Here is a 15,416-nt window from a genome sequence, read left to right as displayed (position 1 = left end):
TATATATATATATATATATATATATATATATATATATATATATATATATTTATATATATATATATATATTATATATATATATATATATATATATATAGCGTTTATGCATTCATTCAGTGAACACCTCTTATTTTCTGAGAGAATTATCTGTTGAAAAAAAACGGTTTTGGGCTATATTGACTGCGTGTTTGAACTATTATATTTTGATATTTCGAAGGCGTTTCTTGGAAACTGGGGGGGGAAATTAAAAAGCCCCCTTTGTGGGTCTTTGTTTAGCGACTTTACATTGAGATTTGACTACGTTTAAACTTACGAAGGCTGAAAGTGAAAAAATATTTTGAATCAGTTATTGAATTGTGTTACAAGAGCACTTACAGATTGTGATACAAGAGCACTTACAGAGAAAAATTGGAGTGTGTCAGCGAAAATCGTTGAGAAAGCAATATCTTTCAAGCCCGATCTCAAAATTACTGATCAAGAACCCCTGCACATAGCTGTGCTTCGAAATGTCCCTGAGGATATGAACTGCGAAGGACTAAAAAATCTGATCCCGAATAGTACGAAGACTGAACAATGCGGGAAATCCAGTTCTTTCAAAGTGTATTTTGACACTATCAGTGAGCTCCAATAATTCCTGAGTGTTTCGGTGATTATCGGCAACGAGCGTCTACCTGCTGATCCGTTTAAGTTCTTGCCAAGACAGTGCTATAACTGTCACAAAATCGGTCACCTCGCTTCCCAGCGTACGGCAGAACGTTTATGCTATAGATGTGGCTCAAATGAACATCGTTCTACGCGAGATGAACAATGCAGACAGCCGACATTCTGTGTTGATTGCAAAATCGGTAGTCACACGTGTTATCAGAGGCAGCGCTGTAGCGTTGCCTATAGTAAAACCCATACGGCTCCAATGTTTTATTATTTATTTTTTTTCCCTGGAGACACTTCATATGAAAGTGGCCATCACAGTAGCTTCAAAGGGGACTCATTCAATTACAAATCGAGATCTCTAGTGCCCTTTTTAATAGCCAAAAGTGATTGGAGGGCAACTAGCCCCCCCGCCCATCATTCCCCCAAACCCATCCAATCAAAATTTTGAGATAGCCATTTTGTTCAGTGTAGTTGATTTCCAGATAGAAAATATATTTTTGAGGAGGAAACTCCCCGACCGATCTCAGGGCAAGGGATTTAAGTTATGCCCTTGAGCCGTATATGGTTTTTAGACAAAGCGTTGTCGTAGAAACTTCAAAAAAGGCTCATTCAATTGGAAATTCAAAGGGCTAGTGCCTTTTTTAATAGTCGAAAGTGATTGGAGGGCAACTAGCCCCCCCCCACTCCCAGCATTCCCACCACCCCATCCCATAAAAAATTTGAGATAGCCATTTTGTTCAGCGTAGTTGATTTCCAGATAGAAAATATGTTTTTCAGGAGGACACTCCACCAAAACCCTCAAGGCAAGGGTTTTAAGTTATACCCTGGGGGCATATAAGGTTTTCATAGAAGGCGGTGTCGTATAAACTTCAGAGAGGGCTCATTTGATTGGAAATTCAAAGGGCTAGTCCCTTTTTAATAGTCGAAAGTGATTTGAGGGCAACTAACCCCCTCTCACGCCCAGCTTTTCCGCACACGCCTCAAATGAAAATTTTTAGACAGCTATTATATTAAACATAGTTAATAGCTCTGGAACTTCCGACTTTGAGGTTGGCAAATTCCACAGTGCCCTCAGGGCAAGGATTATAAGATATGCCCTCGGGGATATAAGGTTTTGTATGGACGACGTTGTTATATAAAATTCAGAGAGGGCTCATTTGATTGGAAATTGAAAGTTCTAGTTCACTTTTTAAGCGTCAAGATATATTGGAGGGTAACCAGCTTCCCCCCCTTTCCCTAAACCCTATTTTCCCAAATTCATCCAATGAAAATTTTAAGATAGCTATTTTGTTAAAAATAGTTCAAAGATCATATAACAAAAATCCCGGTGTTGACACAACCCCCCAGGGCCCTGAGGCAGGCGTTATAAGTTATGCCCTGGGGGCATATGTGGGTCTTATGCAAGGGATGCTCGTATTAGCTTCAAAGAGGGATCGTTTGACTGGAAATTGAAAGTTCTAGTTCACTTTTTAAGAGTCAAAAGAGATTGGAGGGCACCTAGCCCCCCCCCTCCACGCCCTTTTTTTTTCAAATCCATCCGATAAAAACTTTGAGGTATCTTTTTGTTCAATAGTTAAATTAACATATAACGAAAACTCAGGGGTCAACATAGCCCCCCAGGGTCCGAGGGCAGGTGTTGTAAGTTATGCCCTTGGGCATAACTTCTTATTGAAGGGATGCTCCTAAAAAATTCAGGAATGGCTCATTTGATTCGAAATTGAAATTTCTATTTAAGTTCTGTCGAGTCAAAATTGTTTGAGGGCAATTAGCCCCTCACACCCTTTTTTCCCAAACAAATCCAATGCAAACTAAGTGGATAGCATCATGTTAAATATTTCAAGGTAGTCAGATAACAAAAACGCATGTGTTATTACAACCCCCCAGGGCACAGGGGCCGGCGTTCCAAATTATACTCTTAGGTATATACTGTTTGTATGAAAGGGATTCTCGTATAAAGTTCAGAGAGGGCTATTTAATTGGTCATTGAAATCCAGCCCTTTTTAAGAGTCTAATGTGATCAGAGGGCAACTTGCCCTTCAGGCTCTTTCCCCCAAATAGATCTGATAAAAATTTGAGGTTGCCATTTTGTTAAAAAATTATACAAAGATCATGCAACAAAACTCCTTTGCGTATGGTCATTTCGTTAAAAATAGTTCAAAGGTCAGATAAGAAAAACTCCTGTGTTGACACAACCCCCCCCCCCCCTCAAGGCCGGGGCAGGCGATGTAAGTATCGCTCCGGGGGCATATATGGTTCTTATGGAAGGTATACTCGTATAAACTTCAGAGAGGGTTCATTTGAATGGAAATTAAAAGTTGTAGTTCATTTTCTCAGAGTGAAAAAGATCGGAGGGCAACTAGCCCCTCCCGCCCTCCACTTCTTTGGGCGTATCGGGTGGATAAACACATCCGACAAAAATTTCAGGTGACAATTTTTGTTAAAACTAGTTCAACCATCAGATATTGAAACTCCAGGGTCGACACAACCTCCCAGGGCCCAGGGACAGCCTTTGTAAGTTATACTCTGGGGATTTAAATGGTTTTTATAAAAGGGATACCCGTATAAACTTCAGAGAGGGCTCATTTGATTGAAAATAGAAAGTTCTGGTTCACTTTTAAAGAGTCAAAAGAGACCGAAGCTTAATCTAGTCCCACGCCCTTTTTCCCCAAACCCATCCGATAAAAATTTTGAGATAGCAATATTGTTATTCTTATGGAAGGTATACTCGTATAAACTTCAGAGAGGGTTCATTTGAATGGAAATTAAAAGTTGTAGTTCATTTTCTCAGAGTGAAAAAGATCTGAGGGCAACTAGCCCCTCCCGCCCTCCACTTCTTTGGGCGCATCGGATGGATAAACCCATCCGATAAAAATTTCAGGTGACCATTTTGTTAAAACTAGTTCAACCATCAGATATTGAAACTCCAGGGTTGACACAACCTCCCAGGGTCCAGGGACAGGCTTTGTAAGTTATACTCTGGGGATTTATATGGTTTTTATAGAAGGGATACCCGTATAAACTTCAGAGGGGCTCATTTGATTGAAAATAGAAAGTTCTGGTACACTTTTAATGTGACAAAAGAGTCCGAAGCTTAATCTAGTCCCCCCACGCCCTTTTCCCCCAAACCTATCCGATAAAAATCTTGAGATAGCAATTTGTTAAAAATAGTTCAAACATTAGATAATATAAACTCCGAGGTTGACACAAACCCATTTTTTCACTTTGATATTGTTATTTTGATATCAGTTTTGATACTTTGATGAATTTTTAATTTTTTTTTTATAATTTTGGTTTTGAAATAAGGAATTCTTAAAAACTTCAAATTTTTTACAATCAAAACGAACAAAAATTAATTTAAAAAAAAACCTTTCCGAAAAAATAAGTTTTTAAAAGAAAATTAAAGGCCATTATAAAATTAAGCTTAGCAGACAAAAATACCTTTCAAATTCAAACTCAAAACGACCAGAAATTAAATAAAAAATCATAGCAAAAAGATACAACAAGTAATGATATAAATGAATAAATAGATATTAAAGCGAGTAATGCTTAGATTGAATATGAAAATCAAGCTTAAAACGAAAAAAATATTTTCCTATTGAAGTACAAATGAAGCTTAAAACGAACAGAAATTAAATAAACAATCAATGCAAATAAACATACAATAGATATTAATGTAAATTAATATATAAATCTTAAAATGAGTGAAACTTAAATTGAATATGCAAATTAAGCTTGAAACAAACAAAAATCACCACAAACAAGAGTTTCGGTTGTGCCTCCTTCTCTCGCTGTAAAAGTCTAAAACCTACTGAGTCAGTGGCGCTTCGCTGAAAACTATATGAGTGTTGAACATTCCTTGAAATTATAAACAACATCTAATTGAACATATGATATATAAATATATTAATTGTTGTAAGATCAATCTGTTCAACAATCTATTTCGCTGTAAATTATGTTTTGGTTTTCAATGTTTTAGGAGCTAAAAAAGAAAATATTTGTAAAATAATCCCTTTTCAGTCAAGCGCCAATAACGTAGTAGACTTTGATTTTTACTTACAGTTAGGAAACGTGGCAGTATCCAATCACTTGTTTGTAGGGAAACTATATTCGTCTTTAACAACTTTAAAAAGAGCTAATAGATTAAACTGAAGATTTGATGTATAATGATATTAATTGCCGAAAGCTCATCAGTTCAAAATGTTACTATAATTTTAATGTTTATTTTGAGAGATAAGTACAAAAGAAAATTTTTGTCACAAAATTGGTTTTCAGTAAAGCGCCAATGACGCAGTAGGTTTTAGACTTTTACAGTGAGAGAAGGAGGTAAAACCCAAACTCTTGTTTGTGGTGATTTTTGTTTGTTTCAAGCCTCATTCGCATATTCAATTGAAGTTTCACTCGTTTTAAAATTTATTTATTAATTTACATTAATATCTATTGTATGTTTGTTTGCATTGATTGTTTATTTAATTTCTGTTCGTTTTAAGTTTCATTTGTACTTCAATAGGAATATATTTTTTTTCCGTCTTAAGCTTGATTTTCATATTCAATCTAAGCATTACTCGCTTTAAGATCTATTTATTCATTTGTATCATTACTTTTTGTATGTTTTTGCTATGATTGTTTATTTAATTTCTGTTCGTTTTGCGTTTCATCTATTCTTTAATAATAATTTCTGGTCGTTTTGAGTTTGAATTTTAAAAGGTATTTGTATCTGCTGAGCTTAAGTTTAAAATGGCCTTTACTTTTCTTTGAAAAACTTATTTTTTCGGAAATTTTTTTTTATTAATAGTGTAAAATATCCCTCAAACAGTAAACTACAAAAGAATTGACATCTGAAGCTACTGTAGTTAAATGTGTATCGTGGAATAAGTGGAACGTAAGGATTGAAAGTGATTAGACGGCTACCAGTCCCACCATGTGCCCTTTTTAATCCTTTTTTTTATTCCTCTTGATTATCATTTGAGTATTTTCCACCACTCTTGTGCGATTTAGGGCGGAAGTTCTCTTTAGAACTTTTATATAGGATACTCTATCCAGACATCAATTGAATGTAGATGTATCGTGGAACATTAATGGCTCGTTCGCGAATAAAATTCCGACTTTAAATGAGATATTTGAGGAAAATGAAGTTGTCTGTTTACAAGAACATTTCGTCACAAGCCGCAGTAAAAGTACTCTTAGTTTTAATAGTTCAGTTTCGGTTTATACAGTTTCAGCTAAGCAGCTAAGTGGAAAAGTGCGACCCTCCGGTGGTATTGCCACTTTCGTTCGTTCGACTCTAAGATCTAGTGTATTCGAAGACAGTGATAACTTTATAGCGGTTCGCGTTGAGGGCTGTATTTTTATTAATGTGTATTTGCCAAAAAATTACCATGATGAGCGTCCGGAGCGTGCTTTCACTTTTCTAGTGATAAACTCGGCCAGTGTATTAACCGTATTAGATCCTTAAGCCTTCAATGCATATTAGTTGGTGACTTCAATTGCGATTTGACTGAACCGCTCATATCTAGGTCTTTTCTACGCTGTTGCTTAGTATTTTTAGAGACCAGTTTGATCTCAAGTGCAAATATTTAAATTTTACTCACGTACGCACCTCAATGTCTACATCAAATCTTGATCATGTCGTAGCGTTTGCAAATCTCAGGATCTCGCCTGTCAAGGTTGTGCTTGATTTTCAGCTATCTGATCACTTACCAATATACTTCTCAGCCGCGACTCCTTACCACAGCTCCGATAGACAAACGCAAACAACTTCAAAAACACCTCCTAGGTCTCGCCGTCATTGGTGTAAAATTAACCCTGTTTTATTTCAAGAAGAAGCCACCAGAGTCCTTAGTAAGATCCGTATCCCTTTCCATCTTCTCTCCAAATTGACTGCTCTTTCAAAGGAGGAACACAACTATCAGTCGACATATATTGCGCAGAAATTGACCATGCCCTTCGCTGTGCTGAAAAAAGCTGACTTCCCTTTAAGCAGAACCCGTCATCCTACCCTTCCTGGCTGGTCCAAAAATCCAGAGTTAGTGGATACCCATTCTGAGTCTAAATTCTGGCTTCAAACTTGGATTTCTTGTGGACAACCCCGTTCGGGGATAGTCAATTGAATTCACCTGTTCATAAAAAGAGAATTCGCGAAGGAGCTAAAAGTTCACAGAAAAAAGATGATTGATGTTGAATCTGCAAGGGCCTAAAAAAAATCCTTCTTTCCTTTGGCGTTTTCGGTCCTCTGAAAGCGATGAGTCTTTGTCCGGATCTGCTATCCCTGATTCTGAATGGTATGCATACTATGAGTCAGAATTTTTGGCCCCTGACCCAGCCCTCAACGAAAGATACGAAGCTTAGTTGGACAATTTCTTAGATAATTGTCCTTAGGGTGAATATGTTTTAACAGAGGGAGCTGTGTGCAAGGCCACCTCTCGCCTTAAGCCTAAGCAATCTTTCGGGATTGATGAAATTATGGCACTCCATCTAAAAAGTTGTGGGCCTGCTCTCATTAGCCACGTAACTCTCCTGATGCAGATTATCCTCATTCAGGGTATTGTCCCAACCACTTTCTCAATTAGAAATCTTACACCAGTTCCTAAAAAAGGAAAAACTACAATGCAATGCTCCTCTTTCTGTCCAATCACGATCGGTACTTCTCTTTGCAAGTTATTTGAACTTCTATTCGTAAATGAATTTGAGAGACTGTGTTGCAGTCCTCCAAGACAGTTCGGTTTCCAACGCAGTATTGGTTGTGCTGAAGTAAACACATAAGTAGAACAACAGGGAAATTTTTATACAAGACAGTGGAACGCAACTTTAAATGAATATTTCGACCCTATATACAAGGGCCGTCTACAGCAAAACAGATGAAGAGAATAAAAACACTATAAAAGAAACTTACATTAAAATTCAATCATTAAAACTGTTTAAAAAAATTTTGTCCTGGTTGAACTTCCTTGAAGTAATAATATTAGGGCTGTTTTAAAATTTTTTTAAACAGTTTTAATGATTGAATTTTAATGTAAGTTTCTTTTATAGTGTTTTTATTCTCTTCATCTGTTTTGCTGAGGACGGCCCTTGAATATAGGGTCGAAATATTCATTTAAAGTTGCGTTCCACTGTCTTGTATAAAAATTTCCCTGTTGTTCTACTTATTTGTTTATGATGGAAAGGCAGTGTGGTCTTCGTTGCTAGTTGTGCTGAAGCTCTCCATGTCGTTGCAAATGCACTCCTAGATGCACACAAATCAGGAGAAAGCCTAGCAATCGGTGGCTTAGACCTGCAGAGAGCGTTTTATTCATTCATTCCTGCGCTTATGTTGCTAAACTCAGCTAAAAGAGGAGTGAACTCAAATATAATCAAGGCTTTCCGTGATCTTTACTCTCGCCTTCGCGTGCGATTCAAGCTCCCTCCCGATAAAGGCCTTCCGCCAGCATCACGGTCAGCTTTGATACCAGTCCGCAAAGGTGCCCGTCAGGGGGCAGTTTTCTCCCCCGATTTCTTCAACAACTACATTATTGAGCCTCAAAATAGCTGTCCTTCATCATGCATTCTCAGTCCCATTGACATCTCCATGGAATGCTATGCTCATGACACGCTGAATCTCAGCCAGACGCTTAACCGCCTTTCAGAAATATTCTCATGTCTGCAGTCCAATTACGAGAAAGTCGGTCTGAGATTTAACTCCCAAAAGTCGGAAGTGTTATTTTACAATTGAAAGAATGACCCTCCTACTAATATCACACTAGGTGATTGCTCAGTAAAACCAGTTGATAAAATAGTATATCTGGGGCTGCCAATAGGTACCTCATTACAGCATAAAAGCTCCCTCCTATTCTCACATCTTGAACGGCGAATTTCCAGCTCCTATACTTTGATCGTTAAATCACACTCTGAGATTTAACCGTCCACTACTGGCAAGTATTTACAACGCTACCGCTCTGCCACATATGTTATATGCGACCCCTTTCTGGAAACTCTTTGCCACTGTATAATGATAATTAACAGTAAGTTCACCACAGACGATTTCTGGCTTTTCATTCTCGGTGCGTACAAACAGCTCCTCCCACATACTCTTTCATTAGCGGGTTACTAATGTTAGTATGTGTCAGCGGTCCAATTACTCTGGAACACCTATTTTGGCAGAAACTTTCTCAAAATGCCTTTGAAACCCACTCGAGACTTCGAAACCTACTTGTAATACCTAAAAACATCAAATAATAACATAGCACTTCTAATTACCGATTTTCGTATATGTATTTAAATAAGTTAAACTGAAATCAGATTCTGTAAAATTTAGCGTTACCGCGTTGAAGCCAAGTTTCGCGTTAAAGAGAAATCTGACTTGTCTACCCGTGAAAAGGTTTAAAGTCGCTTATGTTTCTAAGTTCTTTGGAGCACTCGCACCTCGGTCCGGGTTTTTATAATGGGTGAGATATGGAAAGATCATACTGTCTATTATTTATATACTGTGCTCTTTGCAAACCGTGAAAAAGTCTAAAATTCGCTCTTTGTTTTTCTGTTTTGCCAATTACCTACTAAATTGCCACCATGGACAAAAAATAGTTTTCTGATTCGGCGCTATAACCTAGCCGACCCAAATTTAGCTGTTGAGAACTTATTAGCCAGCAAAAAATAAAACAAGTAATTTTTAAGCACGAGTAGGCAAGTTTGCTTGTTTAATTATTCCACGTGTTTCCCTTTTTTTGTCTCTCTTTTCCTCTTTTTTATTTTTATTCCAGAATTGGTTTTTTTTGCTGTTATTTTTGAAGAAGTTGTTGTTTTTGTTGTTATTTTTGAGTATCTTTTCTTTCTGTTTCCTCTTTTCGTACTATTCTGTATACTCTGTCATTGTACATTTATTGTATACGATGGGTTTTCAATATATATATATATATATATATATATATATATATATATATATATATATATATATATATATATATATATATATATATATATATATATATATATATATATATATATATATATATCGATGGGTTTTTATATATATATATATATATATATATATATATATGTATATATATGTATATATATATATATATATATGTATATGTATTTATATATATATATATATATATATATATATATATATATATATGTATATATGTATATATATATATATATATATATATATATATATATATATATATATATATATATATATATATATATATATATATATATATATATATATATATATATATATATATATATATATATATATTATGAATGACTAAAACGGGTTGTAAGAGAAAGGCTGATTTTTTTTTTTTTTTTTTAACTTTTTCTTCTTAAAAAAAACTTTAAAAACCACCGTGAAGTATCAGACTGTTCTCAAAACCATAGCTTGAACCACGGGACGAATTTATAGGAGTAGCAATAGCCGAGCCCCCCGGTCTAATAAATTTTTCCGCTTTGCAGATCTTCTATTGGGCTGTGCTGGTCTGGTCTGAAACATTATGCCTACCATCAGAATCACAAGAGGAGACAGCCACCGTAGATGATCAATATATGGCAGAAATTGAAGTGGAATCTTCAACTTGGCCTTCAGAAGTCATAGAAAACACGACAATAAAAGTGAATGAAACGGAAGCAAGTCACTCAACACGCATGCCCAGATTATTGCAAATCTTAAAAAATACTGTCCACTTGCCAAAAGAAACAGGAACTTCAGAATCAAAAACTTTTGAACAAAAAAGCAGAACAGTGTTGTCGGTGACATTTTTCAAGGATCTCGTGTACATATAGATTCTTTGACCCCACTATTCCTGCTTCTAATCCCCATATTCTTATGGATGGTATTTCTCTACGCCTGCATTTTCGGCAAAGTTCCTTATATATCTTACTAGCTAAGTAGTCGTGATATATGTGCAATATGACGATGTCTGGATTTTAGTTGGTTTGTGACTAATGACAAAAAGCAATAGGATACGGTGCCATTATTTTCACCTTTAAAGACTTCCTACGATATACATTCTTGGTAACTACAGGGAAAACCCGGCTGATAAATGGCAGGGTTGCCATCAAATTGTGCATGAATTGTCGCAAACTTAGAAATCAAGTTTTCTGGTTGTGAAAACAAAAAAATGTTTACTCCGAATCTAAATTTGATCTCTATGTTTTCATTTACCCAATTTAAAGCTTAAGGCTTTTTTATAACCTCAGTTAAAATAATATTTCTAAATGTAAGCAAGAGGAGCCAAATTACAACTTTTAAGGGTCAGTATCCGTCTTTTAAAAATACCCTGAATGACTCCCAAGGAAATCTTCCTATCCAGACAGCGCATCAATTTAGATTTTGGTTAAGCTCGTCTTAATCCTTCTAAGTTGTGAACACGAAAGAAATTTGCAATTTGGCTCATTGGTATCGCTGAAAATATCATTTTGATAGGATGTGGCAACCCTGTTAGATGCTAATTTTATTAACATTGCTGGTATTGTGCGGAAAGTGGCAAAATGTCATTGAAATTTGCGGGTGCAATTTTGAATCATGAGGGCTAGGCGGTGAAGGGAAGTAAAAGCAGTGTTTTCAGCAAATCCCTAGTTGAATCGATTCAAGTGAACTATTGAATCAAGTGTCTCGAAAGAATGTGAACGAACTTTTTAGAAACCAGAAAACCTCAAATTTAATGTGTTTAGTCGTAGTAGATTAACTATTTACTAGCCTACTATTCTTTTTATTTATTTATTTTTTCTTGTAGCAACCAATAATGTATTTAATTTTTAGATTGGTTGACGTCAGTCTAGTCTACATTTTTTACTCGTACTTTGAAATAAATTTTTATACGGACAAAAAAGTTTTTTTTTACTTTTCAAAGTCTTCTTTGTTTGTACATACTTTGTAGGACAACCGAAGTTGATGACTGGACGAGCAATTTCATGCTAAGTGGACCAAGTCCAGAAAGTAGGCCTAACTTACTTTTTTAGAAAGCAATGATATGGCCTATAATATTTACACTCTGAACTCAAAACTAAAGGTTTTTTATAGACTATTAAATTTAAAAGAGTTGTATATTTAAGATACAATCTACTACACCCATTGGACAATATAAGCTCATTTGCAACATAATGAAGACCGTATAGCTCGTATAGCGGTAATGCCACGGCCATAGAGACAAAAAAAAGATAGACCAAATTCTCAGAAAATTGCCGTCAGATTTCACCGTTAATCCGGAATCACGCCTATTTTTCAAATAGAAGAAGGGACTATACAGTGAAAACGAGTGAGAATCTAGTGTCTTTATCCTTTTTTCTTTCTCTACAGCCATAGCCCAACGTGGCTAAATAAGACCGTGAGCCCCTAAGCAATCCGCGAATACGGAAGAAGAGGCAAGAGTGACTGCCAAAAGATCATTAGAAGCCAGACGGAGAACGATAATCACGACGGAAAATATTCCAGTAGTTCCCAGGTCCAAAATGAGGTTGATAAATTTATATCGCTCTTAAAATACAAATACGAGGGATACTATTAGTGGGGTTTATTGAGAATAATAATTATAATACAAGAGCTATTGGATTAGTTTGTATCCCTCTTGAGTCAATAAAAATAAGGAGTGGGGCAGGAGGTTTAGATCTGTTTCCAAACATATCCAGATTTGTCTTTATTTTACAGATGCTCAGGAAATTGTGAATTGGTACCAGAAGTCAATTATAATTTAAGACAATTATTTCTATTGCTTTCGTATATGTATATATATATACATATATATATATATATATATATATATATATATATATATATATATATATATATATATATATATATATATATATATATATATATATATATATATATATATGTATATATATATTATAATAATATAATAGCATATAATAATGATATATAATATAATGATAAAAATAATAACGAAACTATAATTAATGGAAAGTGGTTCTGGATTGCACCCTGTGTCTTAAAAGGGTCGCAATTGCTGATTATATTGATGAAATATAACACTGCTGCATGCTCTAATAACTGTTCTTTTTCAAGTTAGGGAATTCCCCCCCACCTCTTCCACCCATGCGTCTACCTCTACCAGAAATGAATTGCCGCACATAAACTTGAACTTGTGCGACAGAATCCGTTTTAGTGCGTATCCGCTATGAAAGACAAAGCTAGAATAACTACAATAAGCTGAAACAAAAGTTTATTCATCAAATACACGCATGTGTCATTTCATGCGGTGTGATATTTTCTTTTGATGAATTAAATTAGAAGCAAGTTCAACTACCTTTTCGCCCCTGTTCTACAAACAAGATTTTAGAGGAACTACTTAAAAAAAAGGAAAAGATGGTGAATAATAGCATATAACATAAACAGCATAAACCAATAGAAACATAAAACAACCAATAAAATTATACAGCCAATTACAAAGGAAAGTTATCCAAATATTTAAATTAGCAAGGATTCAGAGCAATTATCAATCGGTTAACCACAGAAGTAAAAAAAAAGGAACAACTTGTAATTAAATTCACCAGTGTTACCAACAATTTATTTCAAATCGGAATATATTTACAAGAACAAGAAAATCTTACTTAGTTTTTGAGAAAGCCAAAAAGCTTTGCAAAAAAAACGAAAACATTCTTTCGTTGAATGAAAAGCAAGGATTTAGAGCATTTTTTCAATCGGTTAACCACAGAAGTAAAAAAAAGGAACAACTTGTAATTAAATTCACCAGTGTTACCGACAATTTTTTTCATATCGGAACATATTTACAAGAACAAGAAAATCTTACTTAGTTTTTGTGAAAGCCAAAAAAACTTTGCAAAAAACCAAAAACATTCTTTCATTGATTATGAAATATGACAATTATTAAGCTAAATTACATATAATTATTTATTACATTTACCAAGCTCACAGGGAGCAGGGCAGGAAATATCCCATCACTAAATTAAGATTGGTCTTAGATCCACTAGAAATATACAATATTAGCACAGCATAAAATGCACTTTCTAAGCAGATTTGATTCCTGACAGTTTCATTTACCATTTGGATCAAAGACCACATCCAGGATTTTTGTTTGGGGATGGGGGTTATTTTTGTTTAGGGGGGGGGTGGGGGGTTACAAAAAATTTGGTTACAAAAAATTGAAAATTCGTTCAAATGCATTTTTATTACTATTTTACCAAATAAGACAAAATTTCAAGGCTGGGGAATCAAACCCGAGACCCCCTAAATACGGCATTGCTTGGATGTACTACTATATTTGAAATATCCAAGAAACTTTGGCTAAAAAGTTGTACTTTGCCAAAATTTTCTTAACCTGCAAAAGTGAGACAGACCTGCCCCGTTAAATATGAAATTTAAATTCTTTTGAACATACTATTGTCAGGCTCAAATGTAAATATCCAAAAGTAGAATTGCTAGACTAAGCTACAAAACGTTTGTGATGACAACCTAGATTTTTTATTAAAAAACTAAGTGAAATATGAAAACTAAAGGTCCAAAATTACTGTACTAAGCGCTGAACTGTTAGTAACAGCGCCCTCAACCGATTAATAACAATCTAAAGAGGCATTTAGCACCATTTACCACTCGCCGTAGGCATGTTATTTGATATCTTGCTATAACACACCATCCTATGTTTATTATCCGAGGGCCACGATGGAATGAGGGATAAGGTCCTCTAGGTAAACCTAAAGATTTCCTGGGTAAGTTTTTATCGCGCGTTCGGGACCAGGGGAATCAGGCTTCGCTAACTAGTCTGGAGAAATATAGTTGCCAGCGTTCTTATGTACAGATTAAAGAAGTGTATGAAGAGGAATTTTGTTTGAAACTGAACCTACCATAGAGGCCCCGCCATTGTTGGTTCCAGGCACGAGCAAATAGTATACTCTCGAGGAAGAGATACGGGGATCTTATGATGAGGATGGCTCGGGAAGTAGGTGTGTTTGCCTACTCTGCGGAGAGGTTGGGGATGGACTGGACCATTTTAAGTAGATGCCAAAGATTGGTGAATTTAGGAGAGAACTTTTTTCGATGAGATGTTTACTTTCGTGGGGAGATCTACTTCGAGAGACCTCACTATTGTATTACGATATTTTATAAAGATTAGCGTGGAAGCAGGGAAGGCAGTGACTTCAATTGTTTGAATATTACTGTTTGTGTTTTGTCTTTCGTGTCTGTTTTTGTGTCTATGGCTTTTAAATACACTTCAAAGCATTTTCTCAGAAAAGCATAAATGGAAAACCATCCTATATAGCTCAGCCGTTCCACTATCAGAAATGTTTCTCGGTCAAAACCTCACACAAGCCACAATTGAAGACTTTTTTTCTCAGAAAAGGCGTGAATGAAAAATAGCTCATACATAACTTAGTAGGTCCACTACCAGTAAAATTTTAAGGCCACCTCATACAGCCATAATGGGACACGTTTTATTGTTGTTGTCGTTTTTCTCTCAGAAAAAGTGTAAATGAAAAATATATCATAACTTAACAGTTCCATTATAAGCAAGATTTCTCAGCGAACCCACACGAACCATAAGGGAACACGTTTTTAACTGTGCTGTTCCATTATCAGTAATATTTCTCAGTCAAACTCACGAAAGCCTTCATGTAGCACGTCTTTTCACTAATATTTCTCAGGCAAACTCACGAAAGCCTTCATGTAGCACGTCTTTCTCCGAAAAAGCGTAAATGAAAAACATATAGTAAATTCTACCATTTCGAATCAGCAAGATTTCTCAGCCAAAATCTCACTCATGTCATAATAGAAAACGTTGCGTTCTTGCTCAGAAAAAGCGTAAACAGGAAAT

At 35.4% G+C, this 15,416-nt stretch overlaps 2 protein-coding genes across 2 annotated transcripts in view; one reads left to right on the top strand and one right to left on the bottom strand.

The window, feature by feature from the left end:
- Positions 1-11,361, top strand: part of LOC148954181 (uncharacterized) — a 92,724-nt gene extending 81,363 nt beyond the window's left edge. The window contains exon 2 of the mRNA XM_089086957.1: positions 10,084-11,361. Within this exon, the coding sequence (XP_088943083.1) occupies positions 10,084-10,410 (327 nt within the window). The 3' untranslated portion in view covers positions 10,411-11,361. The remainder of the gene's footprint in view (positions 1-10,083) is intronic.
- Positions 1-15,416, bottom strand: part of LOC148954180 (protein brambleberry-like) — a 250,431-nt gene that overhangs the window by 164,491 nt on the left and 70,524 nt on the right. The window lies entirely within an intron of this gene.

Source organism: Artemia sp. Qi Xiang Cuo, chromosome 3 (genome assembly GCF_049724085.1).
Source record: "Artemia sp. Qi Xiang Cuo chromosome 3, ASM4972408v1, whole genome shotgun sequence".
Taxonomy (NCBI): domain Eukaryota; kingdom Metazoa; phylum Arthropoda; class Branchiopoda; order Anostraca; family Artemiidae; genus Artemia; species Artemia sp. Qi Xiang Cuo.
Note: the sequence above shows the minus strand (reverse complement) of the source record. Positions and strands in the feature narration are given on the sequence as shown.